The sequence below is a fragment of the Trematosphaeria pertusa genome (genome assembly GCF_010094035.1).
Source record: "Trematosphaeria pertusa strain CBS 122368 unplaced genomic scaffold BU26scaffold_10, whole genome shotgun sequence".
Lineage (NCBI taxonomy): Eukaryota > Fungi > Ascomycota > Dothideomycetes > Pleosporales > Trematosphaeriaceae > Trematosphaeria > Trematosphaeria pertusa.
This window is the reverse complement of record NW_022987221.1, coordinates 614,142-636,701: the sequence shown is the minus strand read 5'-3', so window position 1 is coordinate 636,701 and position 22,560 is coordinate 614,142. Positions and strand designations below refer to the sequence as shown.

General features: G+C 55.2%; 8 protein-coding genes across 8 annotated transcripts; 3 read left to right on the top strand and 5 right to left on the bottom strand.

Annotated features, from left to right (window-relative positions):
• Window positions 1-486: 486 nt before the first annotated feature.
• On the bottom strand, window positions 487-3,470 carry BU26DRAFT_521077 (uncharacterized protein). The gene is made up of 9 exons (XM_033829449.1): window positions 2,763-3,470; window positions 2,545-2,713; window positions 2,418-2,491; window positions 2,014-2,371; window positions 1,728-1,966; window positions 1,268-1,678; window positions 1,065-1,175; window positions 912-1,008; window positions 487-855 (listed from the first exon to the last, which is right to left on the bottom strand). The coding sequence occupies exons 1-9, from the start codon at window positions 3,108-3,110 to the stop codon at window positions 605-607; spliced, it is 2,058 nt and encodes a 685-aa protein (XP_033681627.1). The 5' UTR covers window positions 3,111-3,470; the 3' UTR covers window positions 487-604.
• Window positions 3,471-3,710: 240 nt separating this feature from the next.
• Window positions 3,711-5,673, bottom strand: BU26DRAFT_606846 (WD40 repeat-like protein; the record flags this gene model as incomplete). Its single annotated transcript, XM_033835698.1, has 5 exons — window positions 3,711-4,502; window positions 4,549-5,146; window positions 5,195-5,424; window positions 5,480-5,541; window positions 5,604-5,673. The coding sequence occupies 5 exons, from the start codon at window positions 5,671-5,673 to the stop codon at window positions 4,026-4,028; spliced, it is 1,437 nt and encodes a 478-aa protein (XP_033681626.1). The 3' UTR covers window positions 3,711-4,025.
• A 269-nt stretch (window positions 5,674-5,942) lies between these two features.
• BU26DRAFT_460536 (beta and beta-prime subunits of DNA dependent RNA-polymerase) lies at window positions 5,943-11,789 on the top strand. Its single transcript, XM_033825036.1, has 3 exons — window positions 5,943-6,637; window positions 6,687-6,757; window positions 6,828-11,789. The coding sequence occupies exons 1-3, from the start codon at window positions 6,352-6,354 to the stop codon at window positions 11,730-11,732; spliced, it is 5,262 nt and encodes a 1,753-aa protein (XP_033681625.1). The 5' UTR covers window positions 5,943-6,351; the 3' UTR covers window positions 11,733-11,789.
• A 1,074-nt stretch (window positions 11,790-12,863) lies between these two features.
• On the bottom strand, window positions 12,864-14,676 carry BU26DRAFT_521073 (histone acetyltransferase GCN5-like protein). Its single transcript, XM_033829448.1, has 4 exons — window positions 14,633-14,676; window positions 14,037-14,367; window positions 13,160-13,982; window positions 12,864-13,101 (listed from the first exon to the last, which is right to left on the bottom strand). The coding sequence occupies exons 1-4, from the start codon at window positions 14,646-14,648 to the stop codon at window positions 13,072-13,074; spliced, it is 1,200 nt and encodes a 399-aa protein (XP_033681624.1). The 5' UTR covers window positions 14,649-14,676; the 3' UTR covers window positions 12,864-13,071.
• A 34-nt stretch (window positions 14,677-14,710) lies between these two features.
• Window positions 14,711-15,331, top strand: BU26DRAFT_50149 (uncharacterized protein). The gene is made up of 4 exons (XM_033826570.1): window positions 14,711-14,960; window positions 15,009-15,038; window positions 15,091-15,145; window positions 15,198-15,331. The coding sequence occupies exons 1-4, from the start codon at window positions 14,852-14,854 to the stop codon at window positions 15,241-15,243; spliced, it is 240 nt and encodes a 79-aa protein (XP_033681623.1). The 5' UTR covers window positions 14,711-14,851; the 3' UTR covers window positions 15,244-15,331.
• Window positions 15,319-16,875, top strand: BU26DRAFT_50183 (Rad1-domain-containing protein). Its single transcript, XM_033826591.1, has 2 exons — window positions 15,319-15,579; window positions 15,640-16,875. Exons 1-2 carry the CDS (start codon window positions 15,420-15,422, stop codon window positions 16,596-16,598), a joined length of 1,119 nt encoding a protein of 372 aa, XP_033681622.1. The 5' UTR covers window positions 15,319-15,419; the 3' UTR covers window positions 16,599-16,875.
• Window positions 16,876-17,256: 381 nt separating this feature from the next.
• Window positions 17,257-18,410, bottom strand: BU26DRAFT_50227 (TFIIA-domain-containing protein). The gene is made up of 2 exons (XM_033826624.1): window positions 17,492-18,410; window positions 17,257-17,438 (listed from the first exon to the last, which is right to left on the bottom strand). Exons 1-2 carry the CDS (start codon window positions 18,274-18,276, stop codon window positions 17,399-17,401), a joined length of 825 nt encoding a protein of 274 aa, XP_033681621.1. The 5' UTR covers window positions 18,277-18,410; the 3' UTR covers window positions 17,257-17,398.
• A 1,032-nt stretch (window positions 18,411-19,442) lies between these two features.
• Window positions 19,443-22,461, bottom strand: BU26DRAFT_521069 (uncharacterized protein). The gene is made up of 3 exons (XM_033829447.1): window positions 21,948-22,461; window positions 19,889-21,689; window positions 19,443-19,832 (listed from the first exon to the last, which is right to left on the bottom strand). The coding sequence occupies exons 1-3, from the start codon at window positions 22,089-22,091 to the stop codon at window positions 19,735-19,737; spliced, it is 2,043 nt and encodes a 680-aa protein (XP_033681620.1). The 5' UTR covers window positions 22,092-22,461; the 3' UTR covers window positions 19,443-19,734.
• Window positions 22,462-22,560: the final 99 nt, after the last annotated feature.

Genomic DNA, 22,560 nt, shown 5'->3' with positions numbered 1-22,560 from the left:
CGGCGAGATCTCTATCGCACCGCTCCTGAAGACAGCGCTTGTTCATCCAGTAATATGCGATGTCCCGGAGATCCAAGACTGAGCCGGTTGCATAAAGTAATGGCTTGCCAGTTCTTTCGGGTGGTTCTCTCAACGGCCAGCTTCTCCACGAGTATCCTGGGTCGGCCATGTCGTCAATGATGGGACGCGGTAGTGAATCCGATCCGCGTCGCGGGTGAATAGACAAGCCTCAACCTTGATGTTCAAGATTGTTTGGTGAGCTGTGTGTAGCACCGTCCCTGGAATATTCGAAGGGCTGAGGATCGCGCGCTCAAGCGGAGTCTTTGTCAATGCCGCAAACGGCGATAATGCAAGCCACCAAACCCACAAAGGATGATTGAGGCAAGCCTTCCACGCACAAGGATGCCATGCCGGAAGTTCCGCACTGGCCTAAATGGTACTGTGCAAATTGCCACATGGAAGCTTCGCACAAGGTTGACAGGTCGTTAGCGAATGAAGTGCGATTCCATGATCGACTCGCTTTTATATAGAAAAAGGTCCTCTCCCAGATGATGCCTTGAGCAGCGAGAAGAAAGGCATTGCTAGTACTCAAAGATGCTGATACTTAAACCGTATTTGGGTCTGCATAACCGTTCGTTGCTGGAGCGGCCTCCACCCAGCTCTTCCTGTGAAGTCGCTTGCGCTGCGAACCCTGTCGCGCAACTTTGCTCGCACCCGTAGATGACATGCTTGCGCAGACTCCCTGCAGGTTCCTTTTTGCTTTTCCAGAAGATATTGGGTCTGTCGCCCACTCGCGGATTGCGCGGAAGAAGGTAATGACGACGAACACGACGCTGATGACGATGGAGATCGGGACTGCGCAGTATCAGTGAGAAATATCACTCCACGGAAGGATTGGCTCGTCTACTTACCTATGTATGCCATTGCGACCTTTAGACGTATTTTTCCGCCTTCTTCTAGCTCAATGGCGTTGATGCTGAAAACCGAGCTGATGAACGACATAGGAAGCTGTCCGTTTAGTCAAAATAAGGGTCTTAGCAGTTTATCCAAGCTAGCGCACTTACCATAATACTTGAAACCCAGGTAAATAGGGTGACGGCTTCGGACTCCTTACGGCTTGCATGTGCTTCGAAGATACTCGCGTTGTTCTGCTTCAGGCTGATAGTGTCTCGAAGCTATGGGTTCTCATTAGTTGCACTGCCTGGATTGACGCCGTAGTTCAGAAGTTGTGGAGAACGTCACGGTCTGGGAAGGAAATTCAACCTACAGCATCGTAGACTCTCAACGTCTCTGTCATCATATCCTCAATTTCCTTGTGATGGGCCTTCAGATATTGCTCCGTCCTCTTGAACCACTCTCTCTCATCCCAGTTCATCTTCCGTATCTCGTGCCTGATAAGGTCATATTCGGAAGCTATGGCGAGATCCTGCTTCGTCTCGTGCCTTCCGAATGTATCGTGGAAATGTAATGCAAGTAGAGGATTCAGTTGGGACATTTGTTCATCGACGACGCGCTTCATAATGGTTAGCTCGTCAATGACATCGCGTATCTTGTAGAGAAGGTTAAACTCCTCATGGACGTCGAAGAGGCAGTTTTGCTGATCACGAGTGAAGTTCATGGGGGCGTCTGTCCCGCTGAGGTCCGCCATGATTCTAAACAGCTTTATTTGCTCGTCACTCTGCAACACTGTTTAGCTTGTGCAGTAGTGGTCAAGTGCCAGAACTCACTATTTCGCCAATCACTTTGCGGAAGATATCCTTGAATCGGAGTTTTGCTTCCAGCGAATGCGAGTAGTTGAAGAAGTAGCTCGAGGCTTGCTCAATGATGAGATGAGCGAGCTCAAATCCAGACTTGATACATTTGGCTTGGCCATTGTGCCGAAGCTGCCAGAGGACGTTATCGTAGACGTTGGCCTGCGGACTGTTCTCTTCCACCCATCTCCGATCAAAGCAGGTGATAACGGTGTCTGAAGACCTTTCAGCAGCCGAACGTGACCTAGGGTAGGCTACGTACTGCTTCCCAATATCCAGAGCCAGAGTTGATCCACAATTTGCATTGGTCTCTTGCCTTTGTTGTCGGCATCCGGACCGTGTTTTGATACGATTTGGTCTTCATCACGTTTGGACGTATCTGGTGTATGCGTGTAATAGAACTGATCCAAAGTGCGCCGCAGATGAAGCGGGTTTTCTGAGTCGAAGAGCTGGTCGGTCATCATATCAGTATAGAAATCCAGCATATTTGAGTCTCCCTGTGCGTATGGGGGCTGAAGCGAAGAAGCTCGAAGATTCGACTTCCGCATTGCTTCTAGAGCCCGCAGTTTCATGTTCCGCTGCGCGAGGATGTCTTCGGTGCCCCAATGTAGGAATGGAATCTTGTTGAATTAGTGAACAAGCGCTATGAATTTCGGGCGAGCATACGAATAATCCCATTGAAGCCCCCTCGCTGTCAAAGTATGTATGATGGGCGTGCATCAGGCGGGTGTTTTCGTCTGCTGCAGGGGCGAGTTAGTGTTGAGGCCATGCAAGCGCATGCAGAACTGCTCACTGAGGTTGATGTCAAAGCAGCTTGTCTCGAGGTAAGTTGCATGATATCCGTCCCCCTCTGCGCGATGATGCAGCCGATCAAGCCATTTGTCTGAAGAGAATACATTCTTCTTGAGTATCTCATCAACTCCTGAGAAGCCGATGTCTTTGCACACGCGAGCAATCAGATCCTATCTCTAGGTCAGAAAGCGCCTTGACGAAATGCTCAGCGAGTATTACCTTAGTGTATTTCATGCTATTGAATGGCAGATGGATCCACCGAATATCTGGATTCGAAGAGTTCTCAGTGCGCATGAGTGCTGCAGGACCCGGTTCACCAAGAACCTGCGGCAAACTGAAGCGACCCACCGTCGGTTTCTCGCCGCGCTCGATAGCCGCGAAGTAAAAATCCACTATGCTAGGCTCGAACGGATGGGTTCCTCCTATCTCGAGAGTTGCATCGGAAGGCGGTTCAGGGAAGCGGTTTGGGATGGAGAGTTCGGGGACTGATGTTGTGGCTGTACATGCAGTACCCCAGCTTGCTGTCCGATGGGCCGCCCATGGCGAAGGCACTCCTGGAGTTGCCATAGCTTGTGTTGCGGACCGAATTCATCAGTAGGGTGAGTAGGCTGCTCGATTCCACAAGGTATACCTGCTACACGCCGAGTAGTAGGCATGGCGAGACTCATATGAGCGCGGGCGCTTCTCGCCACGGTAGCCATTCTGAAAAGCAAAAACGTCGCAAGATGGAACCTCGAAGGAGAAGCGAAAGACAAAAATAAGGATGAATGGGGTCCATTTTGGCGATGTAGAGTGAAAGTGGTTTGGGATTTGAGGAAGGTACGAGGTGGCTTGGTCAGAAGATCCGCAGCCGCGACCGCGGCTGAAGAAGGAACGGGTCGCCCACTCTGACAGCTACAAGCCTCCGAAAATGTTGCAAGGTCCTGGCGCTGTAAAGATTGAGGGGTTAGTATTAGGAAGTTTGATGGGCAAGCGTCGTACAATATGTACGATATACGGCGAAACACCCTACTGATGGTTGCCGTCTCAAGCGGTGCCAGCCTTGCCTTCCAAGGTTCACGCACGTCACGTCACAACATCCGAAACCCTTCGCTTCCAACTCACCAGAATCAGTGTGTGGGAACGGCCTATGAGCAGACAAAGATCACCTTACCAAACTGTATTGTCCGACCGGTAAGCCGAAACCGCTAGGGTCCTAAAGTGGCAATCGGAGCACAACACGCTCCTCGTTCTGTGCCATACCTATGCGCCTGCCAGGCCGTAAGATTTTTAGGTCTGGGGGTCTGGGAGTCTGGGGCAGATTCACTGCGTAGATAGGTACAGAGTGTCGATTGATGCGTATTAGGCGAGTGACGCACTCACAGATCGTCTCTCAACAGTCTGGAAGATCTTGATCCCCATATTCTCTATGAGAATTATGTTGCTAACCTAACTCTTGCAGTTTTCCGTAAACAATGGGGTTATTTTGCAAAAGCCACCCGTTCAACCTGCTCTCCGCCTCTTGGTGCCATTCTGTACCGTAGTCCCGTTCTGTCGTCTTGCCTCATCACCGCTTACGCCCACCTCGTCATCGTTCATCCATTCTCTGCCCGCTCCTGGACTCCGTCTCCTGAATTGCCCTGCACCAATAGCCACCACCTCGTCTTCGCTATCGCTGGCCTCGATATCTAGCAGCACTGGCATTCTGAATTCGCTAGCTTCGTGCTCTGTGCTGGCTTTGACGGGTCCAAGGGTTAGGACATCGACGTCCTCGTCTTCCTGATCAAGACGGCGCTTGTGGATCTCTTCGAGCGGCTGGATGTCGAATTCGTCTTCGCGTTCGATGTACTCCACGTTCTCCTCCACTTCGACGAAATCGGGGGCGAGGGCGGACCAGCGTTGGGGCTGGAGAATGGACCACAGCCAGACGCGACCAGAATCGACACCGACGGCGGCAACGAAAGGGCGGAAGGGGTGCCACTATAGCGAATTAGTGGAACGCCTCGAGCAAAGATGCATAGCATACCTCAACCACTGACAACTCCTCCTTGGTCCCTTCCAGAATCTTCACTAAACTGCCTTGGCCCCGTTCCCAGACGTAGATGTGATGATTCATCCAAGTAGATGCTGCGACGTATTCACCAGTCGAACTGAAAGTGACGTGATTCCATGACAGGCGCTGCACAAGGTCCTGAAATTTGTGCTCCACCTCCAGCTGCAGCGTGTCAAAATCGAGCTTCGGATCAGAAAAGTCGGGCAGATGCAGAGTCCTGACAATTCTGTCGCTGGAATTGATCACAACATCCCTCCCCGATTGTGTTAATCGTATTAATACGATGATGTTGTTCGTGACCCTGTACGAGTACTGCATTTCATGTGTTGTAGCATTGATGATGTTCAGCCATCCCTTGTTTGTTCCGGCAATGATATGATCTCCCGAGGGTGTGAATAGCGTCACTGTTGTTGTCTGCTTTGCGTCCTGTGCGGCCTGCTTTTCGGATGCGTTCTCGCGTTCGATTTCCGATCGGCGGGGCGCGGAAGGGAGGGGGTGCTTGACGGGGACTTCGGCGGTCGTGTCAACCAGCACGGGCTGGTCTTCGAAGAGGGCGGCTACGAAGCACATGCTGCATGGTATTAGTAGACGCCAATGCAACAGATGCGAAGCTCCTCACGGGTTCTTCGGGTGCAGCTCCGCGATGAAGATGGCAGCCTCGAAGCGGACGGTGCGCACGCGCGAGCCATCCTTGAGGTCCCAGAGCACGACTTTCCAGTCCTGGCCCGTACTCAGCAGGTAGCGGTCGTTGGTGGACCAGCTCAGCGACTGGATCTGGCGCGTGTGGCCGCGCAGCTTGCGGGCGACGCCGTTGGTCTCGATGTCGAAGATGACTACGATGCCATCGTGCTGCACGGCGTCAGAAAATCAGGCAGCGAGGGCCAGAGGGCGAGGACTAGCGCACGCGTCCAGAGGCGAGCAGGTCGCCGCGGTGGCTGAAGCGGATTGACGTCGAATGGCCGCTGCCTGCGCGGGTGAGTCAACGGCGATGACGCGACGCAGAGCGTGTGGGGAGGGGCAGGACTCACGCAGACGGCCGGTGATGACCTCGGGGCAGTCCTGGGCGAGGACGAAGGGGTCAACGAGCGACAGGTTCATGGCGGCGCTGCAGCGGAGCAGGGAGCAGGGTCGTCTGTTTTATCAGCAGCGGCGGCAGCAGCAGCAGCATCTTGCAGTCGCGCCGCCCGCCATTCGCGCAGAGCAAGCAAGAGTGCGCGTGTTTTGGCAAATTGGTGGTGAGGCTGACGGGGGACGTTTTTAGCGTGCGCTAGCGTCAGCCGCTGGGCTTGGCGCTCTTTGTCGCCGCTTCTGCTCATGTTCTCCTGCTGCGTTTCAGGCCGCTCTCTCTTCTCCACACCACGGCCACCACCCTCGCCCATCTCCCCCGACCGCGCTGCTATCAGCGAGCGCGTCTTCCAACTCGCCGGCATCGACTGCGCTCCCGCGAGCGCGATAATTCCCGGCGTAGCCCGCTGCAGCGCCGGCGCGACGACCGCGCGCCCCCCGACCCGTGCAGCCTTTGTCTGCGGGCCCTATTCTTCGACCGCATCTCTGCGCGCGCACCGAGCGCATCAGCGAGCCCCTAGCGACCCGCGACAGTGCTACCGCGACATATCTAGGAGGAACGTAGACGGAGGAGGAGGCGCCCCTTCAGGCGTGGCCACCGCAGCCGCCTTCCCAGCGACTGCTTTACCTCGTCCCGCCGACACCGGTAAAACGGTATAAGACGGACACCAGCAACGAATTCCCTCGACGCAACGCACCACAACCGCAATCATGGCGCCCGGAGCCCCGTCCGTCTCCAAGTGCCCGCTGCGCACCATCAAGGAGATCCAGTTTGGGCTGCTCTCGCCCGAGGAGATCAAGGCGATGAGCGTGGTGCACATCATCTACCCCGAGACTATGGACGAGCAGAAGCAGCTGCCGCGCGCCCAGGGCCTCAACGACCCGAAGCTGGGCACCATCGATCGCATGTTCACGTGCGCCACCTGCAAGGAGGACATCCAGGTCTGCCCCGGGCACTTTGGCCACATCGAGCTGGCGGTGCCCGTCTTTCATGTCGGTAAGTGCTGCATGCTAATAGGGCGAAAGAACCATACTAATGCGCGCAGGCTTCATCACGAAGATTAAGAAGCTTCTTGAGTCGGTGTGCCACAACTGCGGGCTGATCCTGGCTGATTTCGTAAGTCTTCCCTGGCGGAAGACGAACATATCAGGTCTCTAGAATGCTTGGTGCTAACTGCCAATGCCAGAACCACCCGGACTGGAAGTCTGCCATCCGGATCAAGGACCCCAAGAAGCGCTTCGACATGATCTGGCGGCTGTCCAAGACAAAGCGCGACTGCGTCAACGACCCGCCGGAAGACGACCCGAAGAAGGCCAGCAAGATGCCCCACGGCGGCTGCGGCAACCGCCAGCCCGACGCAATCCGGAAAGAAGGCTTGAAGCTGATCGCCGTGTACAAGCCGCGCAAGGACGACGACGAAGGCAAGGGCGAGGAGCGGAAGCCCATCACGCCGCAGGACGCACTCAACATCTTCCGCAACCTCTCGGACAACACGCTTGGTCTACTTGGGCTGAACGCCGACTACGCTCGCCCTGAATGGATGGTCCTAACTGTGCTGCCCGTTCCTCCACCGCCGGTCCGCCCTAGTATTTCGGTCGATGGGACGGGACAGGGTATGCGTGGCGAAGACGACCTAACGTACAAGCTAGGCGACATCATTCGCGCCAATGCCCGAGTGCAAGAATGCCACCGAGACGGCTCGCCCCAGCACATCTTGAACGAGTTCGAGACGCTGCTGCAGTATCATGTAGCGACTTACATGGACAATGACGCTAACGGCGTGCCTCAAGCGATGCAGAAGTCTGGCCGGCCACTGAAGACAATCCGCGGCCGCCTAAAGGGCAAGGAGGGTCGTCTGCGAGGCAACTTGATGGGCAAACGTGTCGACTTCTCCGCACGTACGGTCATCACGGGCGATCCCAATCTGTCTTTGGACCAGGTCGGTGTGCCGCGTTCGATTGCCCGGACACTCACTTATCCCGAAGTTGTAACCAAGTTCAACATCAGCAAGCTAACAGCGCTCGTGCGCAACGGACCAAACCAGCACCCAGGTGCCAACTTCGTCATCAAGACTGACGGTGTGCGTCTTGATCTCAAGCACAACAAGAACCTTGCCGACCTGCGACTGCAGTATGGCTGGAAAGTTGAGCGCCATATCGATGACGATGATGTCATCATCTTCAACCGACAGCCTTCCTTGCACAAGGAGTCTATGATGGGCCATCGTGTTAAGGTCATGCCATACTCGACCTTCCGCCTAAACCTTTCCGTCACTTCGCCTTACAACGCAGATTTCGACGGCGATGAGATGAATCTGCACGTTCCCCAGAGCGACGAGACGAGGGCGGAGATTAAAAATCTCTGCATGGTGCCTCTGCAAATTGTGTCTCCCCAGAAGAACGCTCCGCTCATGGGTATCGTACAGGACACGCTCTGTGGCATTTACAAAATATGTCACAAAGATAATTTCCTGTCGCGGGAGCAAGTCATGGCTATCATGATGTGGGTGCCCGGCTGGGACGGGATCGTACCTACCCCTGCTATTCTCAAGCCGACCCTCCGCTGGACTGGCAAACAGATCATCAGCATGGCTCTGAAAGACGGCATCAACATCATTCGTCCTGGCGATGATATACCCGACCCGTACGACGACTTCAGTGACTCGTCTTTACTGATCCAAAACGGTGAAGTGATCTTCGGTGTACTCAACAAGAAGGTTGTTGGTGCTGCTGCGGGCGGTGTCATCCATATTATTTTCAATGAGCATAAACCGGTTGAGGCAGTGAATTTCTTCAACGCGGCGCAGCGAATTGTCAACTACTGGCTACTTCACAATGGCTTCAGCATCGGCATTGGCGACACCATTCCGAACGAAATGACATCCGACAAGATCATGGACGCCGTGGTTAAGGCCAAGGAGGAAGTAGAGGAGATCGTGGCAAAGGCTACCAAAGACGAGCTGGAGCCGAACCCTGGCTTGACTGTGCGCGCAACTTTCGAAGCTAAGGTGCAGAAAGCCTTGAACGAAGGCCGTGAAGCCGGTGGCAATGCCGCGTCGAAGAACCTCCAACCCTTCAATAACGTCGTTCAGATGGTGAACTCCGGCTCTAAAGGTTCAAACGTCAACATTGCCCAGATGGTATCTCTCGTTGGACAACAGGCAGTGGAAGGCCAACGTATTCCCTTCGGATTCAAATACCGTACGCTTCCTCACTTCACCAAGGACGACTATTCGCCCGAATCTCGCGGTTTTATTGAGAATTCCTACCTGCGAGGTTTGACGCCGACTGAGTTCTTCTTCCACGCCATGGCTGGTCGCGAGGGTCTCATTGACACGGCCGTGAAGACGGCCGAGACCGGTTACATCCAACGTCGCCTAGTGAAGGCACTTGAAGATGTCATGGTCAAGTACGACGGCACTGTCCGTAACTCTATGGGTGATATCGTCGAGTTCATCTACGGCGAGGATGGCCTGGATGGGGCCCATATCGAGAAGCAGAAGATCGATACTATCACCATCTCGGAGAAGAAGTTCCGAGACCGGTTCCACTTGGATGTCATGAACACCAGCAAACCCCCCATTCCAACCAGCCGCCTGGAAGTCGCTTCTCTGATCCAGAGCAACAATGAAGTGCAGAGGTATCTCGATGAGGAGTGGGCACAACTCGAACAGGATCGGAATTTCTTGCGCGGTAGACTCGTGGAGGACGATACCAATTTCCAACTGCCACTGAATATCCAACGCATTATCGAGAACGCACGTAACGTGTTCAAAATCAAGGATAACGCCAGAAGCGACCTTCACCCCGTGGAAGCCATCCAACAGGTCCGGGACCTATTGGACAGGCTTGTGGTCATCCGTGGTAGTGGAACCTTGTCCGCGGAGGCCCAAGAAAGTGCGACACAGCTGTTCAAGTGTTTGATTCGGTCCAAGCTCGCCTTCAAGCGCATGGTCAACGAATACTCCTTAAGCAAACAAGCATTGGAAAGCATCATCGGCAATATTGAGAAACGCTTCCTTAAAGCTGCTGTGGCTCCTGGAGAAATGGTCGGTGTTTTGGCGGCGCAGTCCATTGGCGAGCCTGCAACACAGATGACGCTGAACACCTTCCACTTTGCTGGTGTGTCATCTAAGAACGTCACGCTTGGTGTACCACGCCTCAAGGAAATTCTCAACATCGCAGCCAACATCAAGACTCCGTCTATGCTAGTTCATCAAGAAGACAAGAATGGCACGCAGCAAACCGCGAAGCTTCTCCGAAGTCGAATTGAGCACACGACTTTGCGTTCGTTGACTCATACGGTGGAGCTTTACTACGACCCCGACATCCAGTCAACACTTATCGACGCCGACGCCGACATGGTTGAATCCTACTTTATCATCCCGGAAGAGGACGTCGATATCGAGCAGCAGTCAAAGTGGCTCCTTCGTATCATCTTGGATCGAAAGAAGCTGTTGGACAAGAGTATATCGATCACTGAGGTTGCTGCAAAGATCAAAGAAGAATTCGCTCCCAATATCGCGGTCATCTTCAGCGACGAGAATGCAGACGAGCAAGTCTTGCGCGTGCGATTTGTTTGGGACCACAACCTCAAGCAAGAGGATGACGAGGAGGATGATCGAGATGAGCGATGGATGCGCAAGCTCGAGAAGCACTTGCTTGATGATGTCACCTTGCGTGGAGTCCGCGGTGTGGAACGTGCTTTCATCCGATCTGATAGCAAGGTCATCGAGCTACCGGACAAGTCGCTGTTCTTCAAGAAGGAGGATGATCGCTGCAAAGAGTGGGTGTTGGATACGACTGGCACCGCTCTTGCTGATGTCCTCGCGGTCGAGGGTGTTGATCCGACATCGACCTATTCCAACTCGTTCATCGAGATTCTCGGAGTTCTCGGCATTGAAGCCGCCCGTGCTGGTCTATTGAAGGAATTGGCTATGGTCCTCTCTTTCGATGGTTCCTACGTCAACCACCGACACATGGCTCTTCTTGTCGACATCATGACCCAGCGAGGCTTGCTCATGGCTATCACCCGTCATGGTATCAACCGAAACGACACCGGCGCGTTGATGCGTTGCTCTTTCGAAGAGACGGTGGAGATTCTACTGGACGCTGCAGGCTTTGGTGAACTGGATGACTGCCGCGGTGTGTCGGAGAACATCATGCTTGGTCAGCTGGCGCCTATGGGTACCGGGGAGTTCGAGGTCGTCATGGACAATCAGATGCTGCTCACTATGGTTGAGGACAACACACAAATGCGCGTCGGCACTGCTGCCGGTAATTATTACGACACTGGTGCAGCTACCCCATACGACCTTGGCTCGCCGACGTACGAAGGCGGAATGGGTGGCCCATCGTACGATGCATCTTTCTCTCCTCTGGCAGCTCCGGGCGGAGATGATCAGGGTGGCTTCAGCGTCTATGGAGGTGGTGCCTACGGTGATGGCAGCTTCAGCCCGTATGCTGGCGGCCGAAGCCCTGGTTTCGCTCCTATGAGTCCTGGGTTTGGGGGGACGAGCCCGACGTCGCCTGGCTATTCTCCAACTTCACCCGGCTATTCGCCCACCTCCCCAGGCCTCAGCAGCCCACGCTTTGGCGCTACTTCGCCGGGTTATGCTGCCACCAGTCCACAGTACTCGCCTACGTCCCCGAGCTACTCTCCCACGTCACCGGCGTATGGTGGTTCTCCTACGTCTCCTTCGTACTCTCCTACCTCGCCGAGCTACTCTCCAACGTCGCCCTCGTACTCGCCTACCTCTCCCAGCTACAGCCCGACGTCGCCGGCGCAAGTGGGTGGTCGTGGTGCAACATCGCCGCACTACAGCCCGACTTCCCCAGCGTACAGTCCGACGTCGCCAATGTACAGCCCTACCAGTCCGCAGTTTGGTGCGAATAGTGATAGGCGCTCACCTGCATCTCCAACCTCGCCGAGCTATAGCCCTACGAGCCCGGTCTACAGCCCAACTAGCCCTGCTGCCAACGCCTACTCGCCGACGAGTCCCAAGTTCTCGCCGACGAGTCCAGGCCCAGCTCCCTACTCGGCGACGTCACCCAAGTGGTCGCCGACCTCCCCAACATACTCTCCTACGTAAGTGCCCTGGTCGTAGTTGTAGCCTCCCTGAGTATGATTGATGCTAACGACACCACAGATCACCCAAGCAGTGATGCGCCACTGAGTACGCATACGCGGAACCAGTGGATCTGTTTATGTAAGCAAAGGTTCCTACCTTGCTTTGTACAAAAGTCATCTCGCTTCCCTCTAGATGGAAGGCTGACTGACCTTTGGTGACGGTAGTTCCGAACCGAAAAGTCTGTCTCCATTCTTTACCTCGTTCCGGCCGGGGAGTCGCGTCGATCGGTCGTACCTTTAGCTAGGCCCACGGCTCGTCACCAGCTCGCCCGACCATTCGCTGGGTTCTTTCCGCCTATTTTAATGTCTGCTCTTATGTACAACACCTCAACACCCCCTGCGAGCGTCCGGTGCTTCGACAGCACGAATCGCCCCCAACAAAAAGAAAGATCTCCGACATGCATCTATACATACATTTTCCCGGGGTTCACGGCGTCTTTTTGGTTACCTGGCTCTTTTCCTATGAACTATCATGGAGGAAAGAGTAATACGGCTGGTTTCCTTTCGCTTTTTTCCCCTTCTCTGCACAAAATGCGAGGCGTTCCGGATTCCATGGGTTGCATCGGGGCATCTTATCTCATGATGCACACACATCAACAAGACTGATCCGCCTCCCCTTCTTGAAAGTGGATGCAGGTGGATGATAGTGGAATGGGATGGGCGTTTGTTTTATTTTCTTCGTGGCCTTTTCACGTCGAGTTAGGGGTGCCTTGCGTTGATTCGGTCTGAGTGGCCCGCTAAATTGCGCTTTCCCGGGCTTGGCTGCTGCGCTATAGTATAGACAGTTTGCAGTTTGCGGTGGGCGATACCAGTTCCAGGGGGTGATGGAGCGGCGGCGTGAGCGTGGCCTGTGGTGGGCGTGCTCTAGCGGAGAGAAATAGTATGAAATGACAAAGCGTTTTGTCACATGTGCTTGCTTCTTTGTCTAGGCTCAAGCGATGTTGTTCAACCTTCGGGATTTTGTTTGAAGTAGGTTGATTGGATTGCATGAGGGGAAGAACTGTCTACAGAATAGAGCGGGGCAGAGGTTTATATACCTCTGTAAGAACAAACTCGTGAGTGAATTACATAATTACGTGATAGGAGTAGGAGGCACAGACCAACAGATTTTCATATTGCAACGCTATATTGCCGAACGCTGTGCCCAAAACTATGTCAAGTGGTATCATGCCCATATCCAGAACTCCCGTGCTCGCCTCCAGTAACATGCGCCATCATGAAATTCCCCAAGCAGACGCCGCGCAATGAAGATGAAAACACGGGATGAACGAACGCCTTTACTTGCCAATACAACAAACGGCTCATTTCCCAGTGAACTCGCCTTCAAGATGCTGGTTACAAGTCAGAGAGGTTAATTCCCTTGGCCAGGGAGAGTATAGATGTACTCACCGCCCACTCCGGGATCTCCCTAATCTTGCTCCACATAAACTTTTCCAGGCGATTCGCCGCCTTCGCGTACGGCGTCGTCTCATTATTATAGCGCCGACAATTATCAAAGATCAACTTGGCGTCGCGGATAAAGTCCTCGGGATTGGGATAAAGATCCTTCTCGTGCTTCTCCTCCATGGTGGCGAGGTCCATGGGCTCCTTGATGACGTCGTAGTAGTCGAGGACCTCGTCCTTGTTGACGGGCTGCTGGAAGGGCCAGGCGTTGCTGTTGTTCTGCATGTCGTTGAGCAGGTGCAAGAGCTGGTTGTAGTTGGGGCCGTGGCGGGGGGCGCGGGCGAGCTCGTCCATGTCCGGGGACCAGCCGGAGTCCTTGATGGCCGAGATGGAGAGGGGGTCAATTTTACAGAGGCTGGATTTCCACTGGGTGGGGGGCTGGTGGATGTGGTAGGATTTGGAGACGGCGCGGATTTTCGCGTTGACGCATTCTTTCTGCTTGAGCAGCATGCGGCCGGACTCGAGGTACCGGATCTTGGGGACCATGGAGCACTGCATTATAGTGCCACCCTCGTAGTCCTTGATGTAGCCCATCCAGCGCGACTTCTCGAGCGTGATTTCCTTGGTGAAGCCTTGCTTTTTGAAGTAGCCGATGGCGTAGTTGTCGGCGTAGGTTAGGAAGTGCATCACGTCTGAGGTGGCTTTGACGTAGTCTTTGAGGTGAGACATTAGGTGGGCGCCGTAGCCCTTCACTTGCTGGTCTGAGGAGATGGCGCAGAAGACGATTTCGGCAAATTGGCGGCCGTGGAAGGGACGGTAGGTTATGCCACTATGGATATCAGTTAATGATTAGTCAGATGGGGAGGAGGACGGAAGTACGTACCCTACGACTTCCAACGGCTTCTTGACGATGGCTATACTAAGATGGGTGCGGTCGTATACGAGACGCGCGATGTAATCCTTTGGCATCTTAGGCAACTGCTTCTGAAATATGCACTTCAGACCAGTAAGGATGATCGTGCTCTCTCTCCTGCCATCATTGTTCACGACCCTGAACTCGATCTCGCCATTTCTCTCTTCGACCTCGGCGGGCTTCTGAGGAAAGGGCACGATTCGTTTGACTGGGGGCGCGACATCGGAGGGTGTTTCGCTGGACTGCTTGGGTCGTTTGGAGGGGGAAACTGGGTCGAGGGGCGCGGTAGCTTTGCGCTTTGCTGAGGTGGCGCGTGAGCGGTTAGCTAGGAGTGCAAGAGGAACTTCGGCCGAAGAATCGGATCTGGGAGTAGGCGGCAAGTTGGGAGTGTCACTGCGTAAAGGACTGGAGGGCTTTTTGGGCAGTGACTCCGGCTCTGGGGAAGTTGAGTACCCCAAGGTCTTGCGCAAACTGGTGCGCGAACCGGAGTGCCGCGAGTCCATAGCGCGTTGTGGGGTGTTGTGGGATTGCGGAGGATAGGGGATATATGTGAGAATCGGACTTACCGTCGTCGTTGGCCATGTTGTCGGTGTGTCGAGGAAAGCGCTCGTTTGCGCCTGCTGCTTTCACGCCTCACGGGCTGAGGAAGTGGCGCGTCGCGCTCGGGCCAATCAGCGTCGATCACGCCAAGCCCGGGGTCGTTCCGCAATTGAGGACACCAAAGCCGCTACTGTACGCGCAACGTCCACCACAAACTACGACCACCCATTGCCCGCGAAATACTCATGTCGTCGCCCCTGCTTGACGTCTGGGAGGCTGCTTCTGCCTCGCCTTTCCACCCTCCCGTCTCGAAGGACGCCCAGTTCGCCGTCGGCTTCGTGCTGCTGCTCTTCTGTATGTGGGACTCTGGAGCTTGCGTGGAGCTCTGCTAACAGCGCCCAGCTTTGGTTCTCGCCGGAGTCTTCAGTCTGAGTACGCCCAAATGGAAGTACACCTCACCCAATACTGCGACTAACTTTCCAAGACCGCTCCTTCATCAACCTCCCGCTTCTCGGTGGGCCGGCTTCCGTAGCATTCGGGTACGTCTTCCATCCAGCAGACAGTGGCACGGCATTGCTCACGAAAAGGCAGCTTCGGCGCCGTCTACATGATCTGCGCGGTCGGCGTCTACGTCTAATTTCCTTGTACCTCCTTCGTCGGCGTTCGGGTGAAGCTGTAGACTACTGGGAATGAAATAAAAGTTCGCGGCGTCGAGATACCACAACACTCTTACCACTGCAATCCACTACTTCCCTCCACCCCAACACCTCTCATCTACACCACCTTACCATATACACCAACTAGCACCCTACCATGGACGAAGAAGACGAGGCGCCAATCCTCACAGCGGTTTCCAGCTCCGCCCGCCAGCTGTACCAGCTCCTACGCTGCATCAACTTCTCGGAAAAAGCGCACGTTCAAATCAGCGACGAAGGCCTCAAGTTCTCCGTCGACGAAGCCAGCGTCATGGAAGGTACCTCCACCAACCCTTTATATTCCACACCCTCCGTCCCTCCTAACTAGCACCACGCAGGCTCCGCCTTCCTCGCCAAATCCCTCTTCACAACATACACCTTCCGCGCGCCCCGGCCCCAGCGCAACTCTCAGCACATCGACTCCGACGAAGAAGGCGAAGACCCCGACGACCTCACCGCAACACCCACTTTCCAAATCTCGCTCCCCGCCCTCCTCGAAACCCTCCAGATCTTCGGCCTTACCGACCCCAACACCTCCAAGCCCCCCTGGGCCCGCGACAACCCCACCAGCACCGCCTTCTCCAACAACGTCCTCGGCATGAACAACATGTGCCGCATCCTGTACACCTCGCTCGGCTCCCCGCTCACCATCATCCTCACCGAAGCGACCATCCGCACGACCTGCGACCTCACGACGTACGAGCCTGCGTTTAGCGAGGAGATACCATTCGACAGGGCGAATCTGTCTTTCAAGACAATCATGCGCGGGAATTGGCTATGTGACGCAGTGGGAGAGTTAAGTAGCACGACTCCAGAGAAGTTAACGCTGTGGGCGAGGACGAGGGGCGGGAAACCGTACTTCGCGCTGTCGTCTTCCGGAACCCTGGGCTCCGCGAGGGTGGAATTCAACAACAACCCCCAACCGTCATCGCGCGCGCCGCCACCTCCGCCGCCGAATCCTTCCAGCGCCGCGGCGCCAGACCAACAGCCGCAGGCTAATCTGCTGGAGACGTTCCAGCTCGGAGATCCAGAGACGACGCTCCGCGCGAGCTATAAATTCTCGCTCATTCAAAGGGCGGCGCGCGCCATGAGCGTGGCGACCAAGGTCAGCATACGGGTGGATGCGCAGGGCGTGCTGAGTCTGCAGTTCATGATCGAGGTGGAGACGGGGAAGGTGAGCTTTGTGGACTTCCGCTTCGTCCCCCTGGTGGAAGAGGATGACGAGGAGGCGGATGAGACTATGCTGGGTGATGGGGAGGCAAGTGGGTCCGACGATGACGATGAGGATATGCTGTAGCCCAGCAATCTCAGTCACAGGGAGAAGCAATTATAGAGAAAAAGCTTCAGCAAAGCGCCGATTTTCGTGTTTATTCGTCTACTAGTGAGCTGCAGTGACTGCTGCTGCCTGCCTTCATGACCTGTCCTCTCCCGCCTAGGTCGAAAAATACTAACGTACACGTCCGTCTAGCCAGCTTTCGCCTACAGACGCCGGCACCACCTGCTTGACCTGCAAATCTGCACGCACAGCAATTTGCCGGGGGTGGGTGTGCTGAGAGCTGCCACGCTCATCAGGTCCTGTAAACCCCGTGGCCCACATCCGATATGTCATACCATGGAGAGAAAAAGATAAAAGGAGAGGAATAAATAAGTAAAGGTTGAAAAGACACCTCCATAGGGAGATAAGAGACGCCCAGACCAGTGTGTAATAGCCGGACCCAGAGCCGCCATGTCTTCAAGACAATTCCACGGAGATATGTGGAGATATCCGAGACGCCGGAGAGAAAGGAAGTGTAACGTAAGCCATTGCGAACCATGATTCGTGCCGCATTGCAAGCGCAGTCTGTTAAGAAATGAAAGGGACAAACGTCTTTTTATCGAGCCGTTTTAGATTATGGAGATACATTCGGCCTGGCAGGTCGAAGATGCTGACGTGGAGCGAGTGTCGTAAAAGTATCCAATCTCGATGCTCGCGGTGGATGTCCACGGGAAGGCCGACGGCGGGATAGAGGGACAGAGATAGAAAAGACGAGATCATGTATGGTACAGTATGGAAACGGAACAGCTCGTGTAGACCTCGCAACATCGCGGTTGAGCCTATTACCACTCAAACTCGCCGTTGGCCTTGTGGAAGAGATACCTGGAGGCTCGTTAGCTTGGACCTTGCACTTGGTCTCGTTTCATAATGCTTACTCTTTCTTGTTCGTCGTCAAGATACCGTCCTTGAGAGTACACTTCCACTTGTTCTTGACCCGTTGCACCTTGTCATACGTGCAGAGCATGTAGTCCATAGTCTCATCGTCGCTGCCATCCCCATTATCGATATTATCGTCGGAGTCGTCCAGGTCAGAGTTGATCGCATCCGGATCATCATCGTCGTCGCCATCAAACCGAGCCGGACCCCGCGCCTCACCGCTTGATGGCGCCTTCTCAGCATCTTGGGCTTGAAGCACACGGGTGGCTGCCTTGCGTTTCCTGCCTTTCGGCATCTTGTCCAGAGGCATCATGAGACCGCTGTCCTGGCGGGCAGCTAGTGCATCGACTTGAGCGCGCATGTACTGGTCGGCTGCAAGTCGGCCTTCGTCGCCTTCGGCAGCTCGAGCCGATTTCAACGCGTTCCAGTCTTCAAGGGAATCGCCAGCACCGTCAGTCTGCGAGGTGTAGACGTGACCTTGTGGCGGGCGCTGCTGCATCTGCTGAGGCGGACGCTGCTGCTGCTGGGCAGCCATCATGCGTTGCTGATGCTGCATAGGGATCTGTCCAGTGTGGTGCTGCGGTTGCGGCATTCCCTGGTGGTTATGGAGACGCTGAGCGACCAGTGCTTGAGCTCGCTGCTGCGCTAGCTCGCCATTGTAGCCCCCTCCGTAGCCATTGTTGACCGGGTACGAGGAGAGCGGAGGCTCATAGCCCCTCTCTGCCTTGATGGCCACATTTGGAAAGTTGACATGATCCTGGGGCGCGGACACGTTAGGCCCCATGTCGGGCTCCGTCTTCACGTTGGACGGGACCGTCGGCGGCTGGCGCGGAGGCTCTGGCTGTGGGTCCCATGGGAACGCGGCGACCTTGAGAGCAGACAGCTTCTCTTGCCAACCCTACGCGATGAGTCAGCATGTCGTTACTGCACTTGATCTAAGCCCAAAGGCAGAAGCGGAGAGAGGAGACGGATCGGGGCGTCACATGACGGGGCTATGCCCAACAAAGCAGGGATACGCAGCGCTTGGCGGGGGCGTGTGCCAGCGCAAGGGGCTATAAAAAGTGACCCAAATAATGAGGGCGCCCCCCCGATCTTGCGAGACCGACCGGCAACTCAGCCCCGCTTTCGGCCAGCCCCAACAGCACCCGCCAGGCTGCCATGCCGCCCGCCGGCGATGCGCGGAGGAATCGACGATGCGAAAAATAACGCGACGGAAAATAATCAATGAGGAGAGAGATGCGCGACAGAGGAACAGAGTCTGAGAGGGTGCGCGCGACAATGGAAAGCGCGGGCAGGGACGCCCGGCGCCCAGGCCCGTTGCCACATACCTGCTTCATCTCGTCGAGCGTCGACTGATCCACGCCGAACTCCTCGAAGTCATTCTGCGAGGCCGCGATCACCTTCTCGATGATCGTCTGGTAGACGCCGCCCTGTGGTCGCTGTCAGCAGGCTTGCCTTCACGATTCACCGCCCGCATCCGCGCCCGGGGACTACTAACCACGACCTGGTTCGACATGGCGACTCCAAGCCGGTCCAACTATCTAGTATACCGTGTGCACTTTCGCTGAGACGGTTCGGCGAGGCAGCGGAAAGCGCGCGGCTGTCGCTCGGGATGTAGACGGTTGGTAGAGGCCAAGGCCCAGGCAGGCGGACGTCAGCGCTTGAGGCTGCGGGATAGCTACGGCAGGCGCTTTTTGGTCCTACTGCGCTCAAACGTCCTTGCTACGTTGACGGCAGACGTAGGCGAAGGTATTTGTGCGACTGCGTTGAGTGCCCTCACGTTGATGGTCGTGGGGGGCGGGTCGGTGTATGGGGTTTGGGGAACGGCAGCCGGGCGAAGATGAAGGCTATGGGCTCGGCTAGCGGGTCTTGGCATCCTGGCTGACAAACCCGAACCAATCTCTTAGACCGTAGTGCGTAGGTACTGAATGTCAAGGTGAAACCTATATACTCCATTCTAAAGTGAGTGAACTGGCGGTAACGTGCCTTACCTACTCTTTCGCTCATTCCCGCCATGCCCCGTCGGTATGGCGAATACAGGCTTGCTTGCACAAATGACGTGACGGCTTCCTCCAGAAAAGGAGATGATTTTCTTTATCACAGCAGTTTGCTCGCTAGCAAAGTGATCTTGAGGCCGTTATCGCGATAGCGTGATACAATGTCTGTGATCCATCCCTATGATGATAGTGTCGCGCCTTGAGCACCCATTAAACAACCATACATGTTCCGGCCATTCGAAGCCTTAGAATGCCGTGATCAAAGCAGCCTGAAACGCCATATCGACATCCTTCTTCCGGAACCCGGGTGACCTTCCCAGACAGACACCATGCTTGATAATTTCTGTTTCAGAGTCAGCACATAACCCATCTCCCTAAACCCATACCCTATGCACTCACCATCAATAAGCTTCGACACGTCAACCCAGGCCGGCTTCTTCTTCCGCTGCCTAATAACAGGCAACTGTCTCGTCTCTCCACCCATAAGGTCCAGTCCTAGAGTGCCCATGTCGACAGAGGTGTTGCCGAAGTTCACGTCGGCAAAGGAAGTGGCGGAGGGGAAGGGCGCATCGAAGCCAGGTGCGAGATCGAGACCGAGGGGTTGGTCAAAGAATGTGGTTGGGTCGATGTCGGGGAATTTAGGGAAGTCCACAGGGAGGTCGGTGCTACTAGTGGGGAGATTGATGCCCATATCCAGACCAAAGGGTGCATCAGGTGGTGCGAAGATATTGTCTACGTTGTTGTGACCGCTGCTGATGGTCGTGGTGTCAGTGACAGGCGTTGAGTTCGTTGACGACGTAGCCGTCGTAAGGCTGCAACTGTTGCTGGAGCTAGACGTGCTTGGAGTCTTGTGTATATGCGAGTAATTGAACTTCAAAGCTCGATGCGCGAAGACAAAATCATTGGCATCGTTCGACGTAGGTTCGTGGTCTTCGTCGATTAAAACCTCGGCGAATGAATCCTTCGGATCAATCTTACACCCCTTCTCCTGCTGCAGATACCCCTCCACGTCATATGCATCGAACCACTCTCCCTCAAACCCGGTAAGGTCGATATTCAAATCATGACTCTGCGACGGATCCGCCGAGTTCTCAGCGCGAACCATCTTCGCCGAAATAGGTCCTATTCTGCGGACAGTCCAGGAGTTCGGAATAGCGACCTCGTTGCCTTTTGCGTCTTTTCGTGGATAATGGGTTCCGGCCCCGCCGAGGTGGATGAAGGGCGTTTCCCAACAGTCGAGCTCTTCGTCTGTGCCGCGCGCTAGTAGCATTTTAAAGCGCTCGCGTAGGGCGTTGAGGCTCATATACGGAAGAGAGAGCTTGAAGACGTAGTTGAGCGCCGCGGGACGCTGGTTGGCGGCGCTGAGGAGGTGGAAGCCGGTTTCGAGGGCGGCGCGGGTTAGCCTACGGGCGAAGGTGGTTTCGTCGTGGCTGTAGGTCCAGGTTGGTGTTAGCGTTTTGGTTGATAGGCTAGGGAGGTATGGAGGAGTCGGGAGGCGTATTATATCCGGGGTGGGGACGTGAACGGAGTACATGTCCGGGCTTTGGGACCCGGGCGAGTACTCGTGATGGCTCAGGATGTCGATAAGGCCGAACGGAAGGTGCTGCGAATTCAGGTCCTCGTTTGGGGGAGTGCGCGTCCAGGATGTGGATTGGTCTAATATATGGCCAACAGATACTGGACGCCGCAGTGGCACAAGGCTTTGGTTGTTCTTGTCGAACGGTGAGTTTATAGATGGGAACAGATGATTTCCAGTCTCTTTCGTCGATGTGAAGTTCGTTTGCCCTGCAGCGTCTTCGATGGCCGCGGTGTACCCCCATCCGATATTCATATGCTGCGGCTCCTGATTTGTCTGGTGGTTCTGCGCCGCTCCTGCTGTGGAAGCGCCAGCCTGAAGCACTTCGGCAGCTGGATCTGTCGTCGCATCACCGAAGTCATCTTCGGCCTCATGAGCCCCTTCAGCAGCAGATTTTGCCAAAGCGACGAACGTTTCCGTGACATGCTTCAATTCTTGAGCCAGACTGGGGTGAAGCTGCAAAATGCCCGACTTGAGAGCAGAATCATTAAAGCGGAGAAAGGACTTGTTCATTTGATCGATGATAGATTGAAGTCGAGCATTTCGGTTCTTGAGCGACGATATTGTCGTCTCCTTGCGCAGGCGATATGCTCGCTGTGCAAGTCGAATTTGTGTTCGGCGGCGCTGGAAGATCAGTCAGTTTGTTTCAAGAGCTCTGTTTTCCGTGTTCGATCTCCTTCGTCGCACGCGTGCAGTTCCGGCTGGGATGGCACCCTAACCATCATGCCGATGTGGCCGGCCCCGGCAGGCCAGCAGCAGAATTGACCAAAGGTTCAAAACTCCAACCCGACTCTGCAGTGTTCTATCGTATCCGTAATGCCCCGTCGGTGCCGGTGGCGTGCAGTTCGGAGATGCGCGAGAGGAAGCGGGGATGCTACTCACATCGGCAGCCGTCTCGTCCTGAGTATCCACTCTAGGTCTCCCCCTTGCCTTCTTGCCACCAGCTCCACCATCCTCACCACTATTCGCGCTTGTCCTCGAGCGCTTTCGTGGAGGAGCCTGGCCATCGCTATCCGAGCTCGCCATCTCCCTGTCGTTTAGGGCGCCTTAATATTCCGTATTGTTCTTTCCGCCGGAAGGTTCGGCTTTGGGCAGGTGTCGCACAATTCGCCGTCTGCCGAGCTCTCTTCAAGATGCGAAGGTGCTGTTGAAGAAACAGGGTGACAGGAGGGCCTCGCGCAATAACAAGAACGGAAACAGATGGCAGAAGGCGTGCTCAGCACTCAAAAAGCATCAGGGCGCTGCGTAACTCCCCTCTTCTCGATCAGGTTAGGCCGTCTTGGTAAGCGAATCCTGGCCTCCAGCAACGGCTCCGACAGGCTCGGCAGCAGCCGATGCGTCTCATAAAATGGCATGCCCTTCAAAGGGACGGTGGAGCAGGTGAATGCATGGGATATGCGGGTAAATCCATCGCTGTGATTACCAAGACATAGGGCGTGGTCCTTTCGACATACCATCTGCCTCGGCTGACAAGCTGAGAGCTGTACGAGTGGGC

Coding starts and splice junctions, on each gene's coding strand:
- BU26DRAFT_521077 (XM_033829449.1), bottom strand. CDS start 3,110: ATGGCAACTCCAGGAGTGCCTTCGCCATGGGCGGCCCATCGGACAGCA. Junction 2,492..2,544: donor CTGCTTTGACATCAACCTCA/GTGAGCAGTTCT, acceptor TCGCCCCTGCAG/CAGACGAAAACACCCGCCTG. Junction 856..911: donor GGTCGCAATGGCATACATAG/GTAAGTAGACGA, acceptor GATACTGCGCAG/TCCCGATCTCCATCGTCATC.
- BU26DRAFT_460536 (XM_033825036.1), top strand. CDS start 6,352: ATGGCGCCCGGAGCCCCGTCCGTCTCCAAGTGCCCGCTGCGCACCATC. Junction 6,638..6,686: donor GGTGCCCGTCTTTCATGTCG/GTAAGTGCTGCA, acceptor TAATGCGCGCAG/GCTTCATCACGAAGATTAAG. Junction 6,758..6,827: donor GGCTGATCCTGGCTGATTTC/GTAAGTCTTCCC, acceptor TGCCAATGCCAG/AACCACCCGGACTGGAAGTC.
- BU26DRAFT_521073 (XM_033829448.1), bottom strand. Junction 13,983..14,036: donor AAGCCGTTGGAAGTCGTAGG/GTACGTACTTCC, acceptor TGATATCCATAG/TGGCATAACCTACCGTCCCT. Junction 13,102..13,159: donor GGGAGATCCCGGAGTGGGCG/GTGAGTACATCT, acceptor ACTTGTAACCAG/CATCTTGAAGGCGAGTTCAC.
- BU26DRAFT_50149 (XM_033826570.1), top strand. CDS start 14,852: ATGTCGTCGCCCCTGCTTGACGTCTGGGAGGCTGCTTCTGCCTCGCCT. Junction 15,039..15,090: donor CGCCGGAGTCTTCAGTCTGA/GTACGCCCAAAT, acceptor TAACTTTCCAAG/ACCGCTCCTTCATCAACCTC. Junction 15,146..15,197: donor CCGGCTTCCGTAGCATTCGG/GTACGTCTTCCA, acceptor ACGAAAAGGCAG/CTTCGGCGCCGTCTACATGA.
- BU26DRAFT_50183 (XM_033826591.1), top strand. CDS start 15,420: ATGGACGAAGAAGACGAGGCGCCAATCCTCACAGCGGTTTCCAGCTCC. Junction 15,580..15,639: donor CGAAGCCAGCGTCATGGAAG/GTACCTCCACCA, acceptor AGCACCACGCAG/GCTCCGCCTTCCTCGCCAAA.
- BU26DRAFT_50227 (XM_033826624.1), bottom strand. CDS start 18,276: ATGGGGCCTAACGTGTCCGCGCCCCAGGATCATGTCAACTTTCCAAAT. Junction 17,439..17,491: donor TTGACGACGAACAAGAAAGA/GTAAGCATTATG, acceptor ACGAGCCTCCAG/GTATCTCTTCCACAAGGCCA.
- BU26DRAFT_521069 (XM_033829447.1), bottom strand. CDS start 22,091: ATGGCGAGCTCGGATAGCGATGGCCAGGCTCCTCCACGAAAGCGCTCG. Junction 21,690..21,947: donor AGGACGAGACGGCTGCCGAT/GTGAGTAGCATC, acceptor CTGATCTTCCAG/CGCCGCCGAACACAAATTCG. Junction 19,833..19,888: donor CGTGTCGAAGCTTATTGATG/GTGAGTGCATAG, acceptor ACTCTGAAACAG/AAATTATCAAGCATGGTGTC.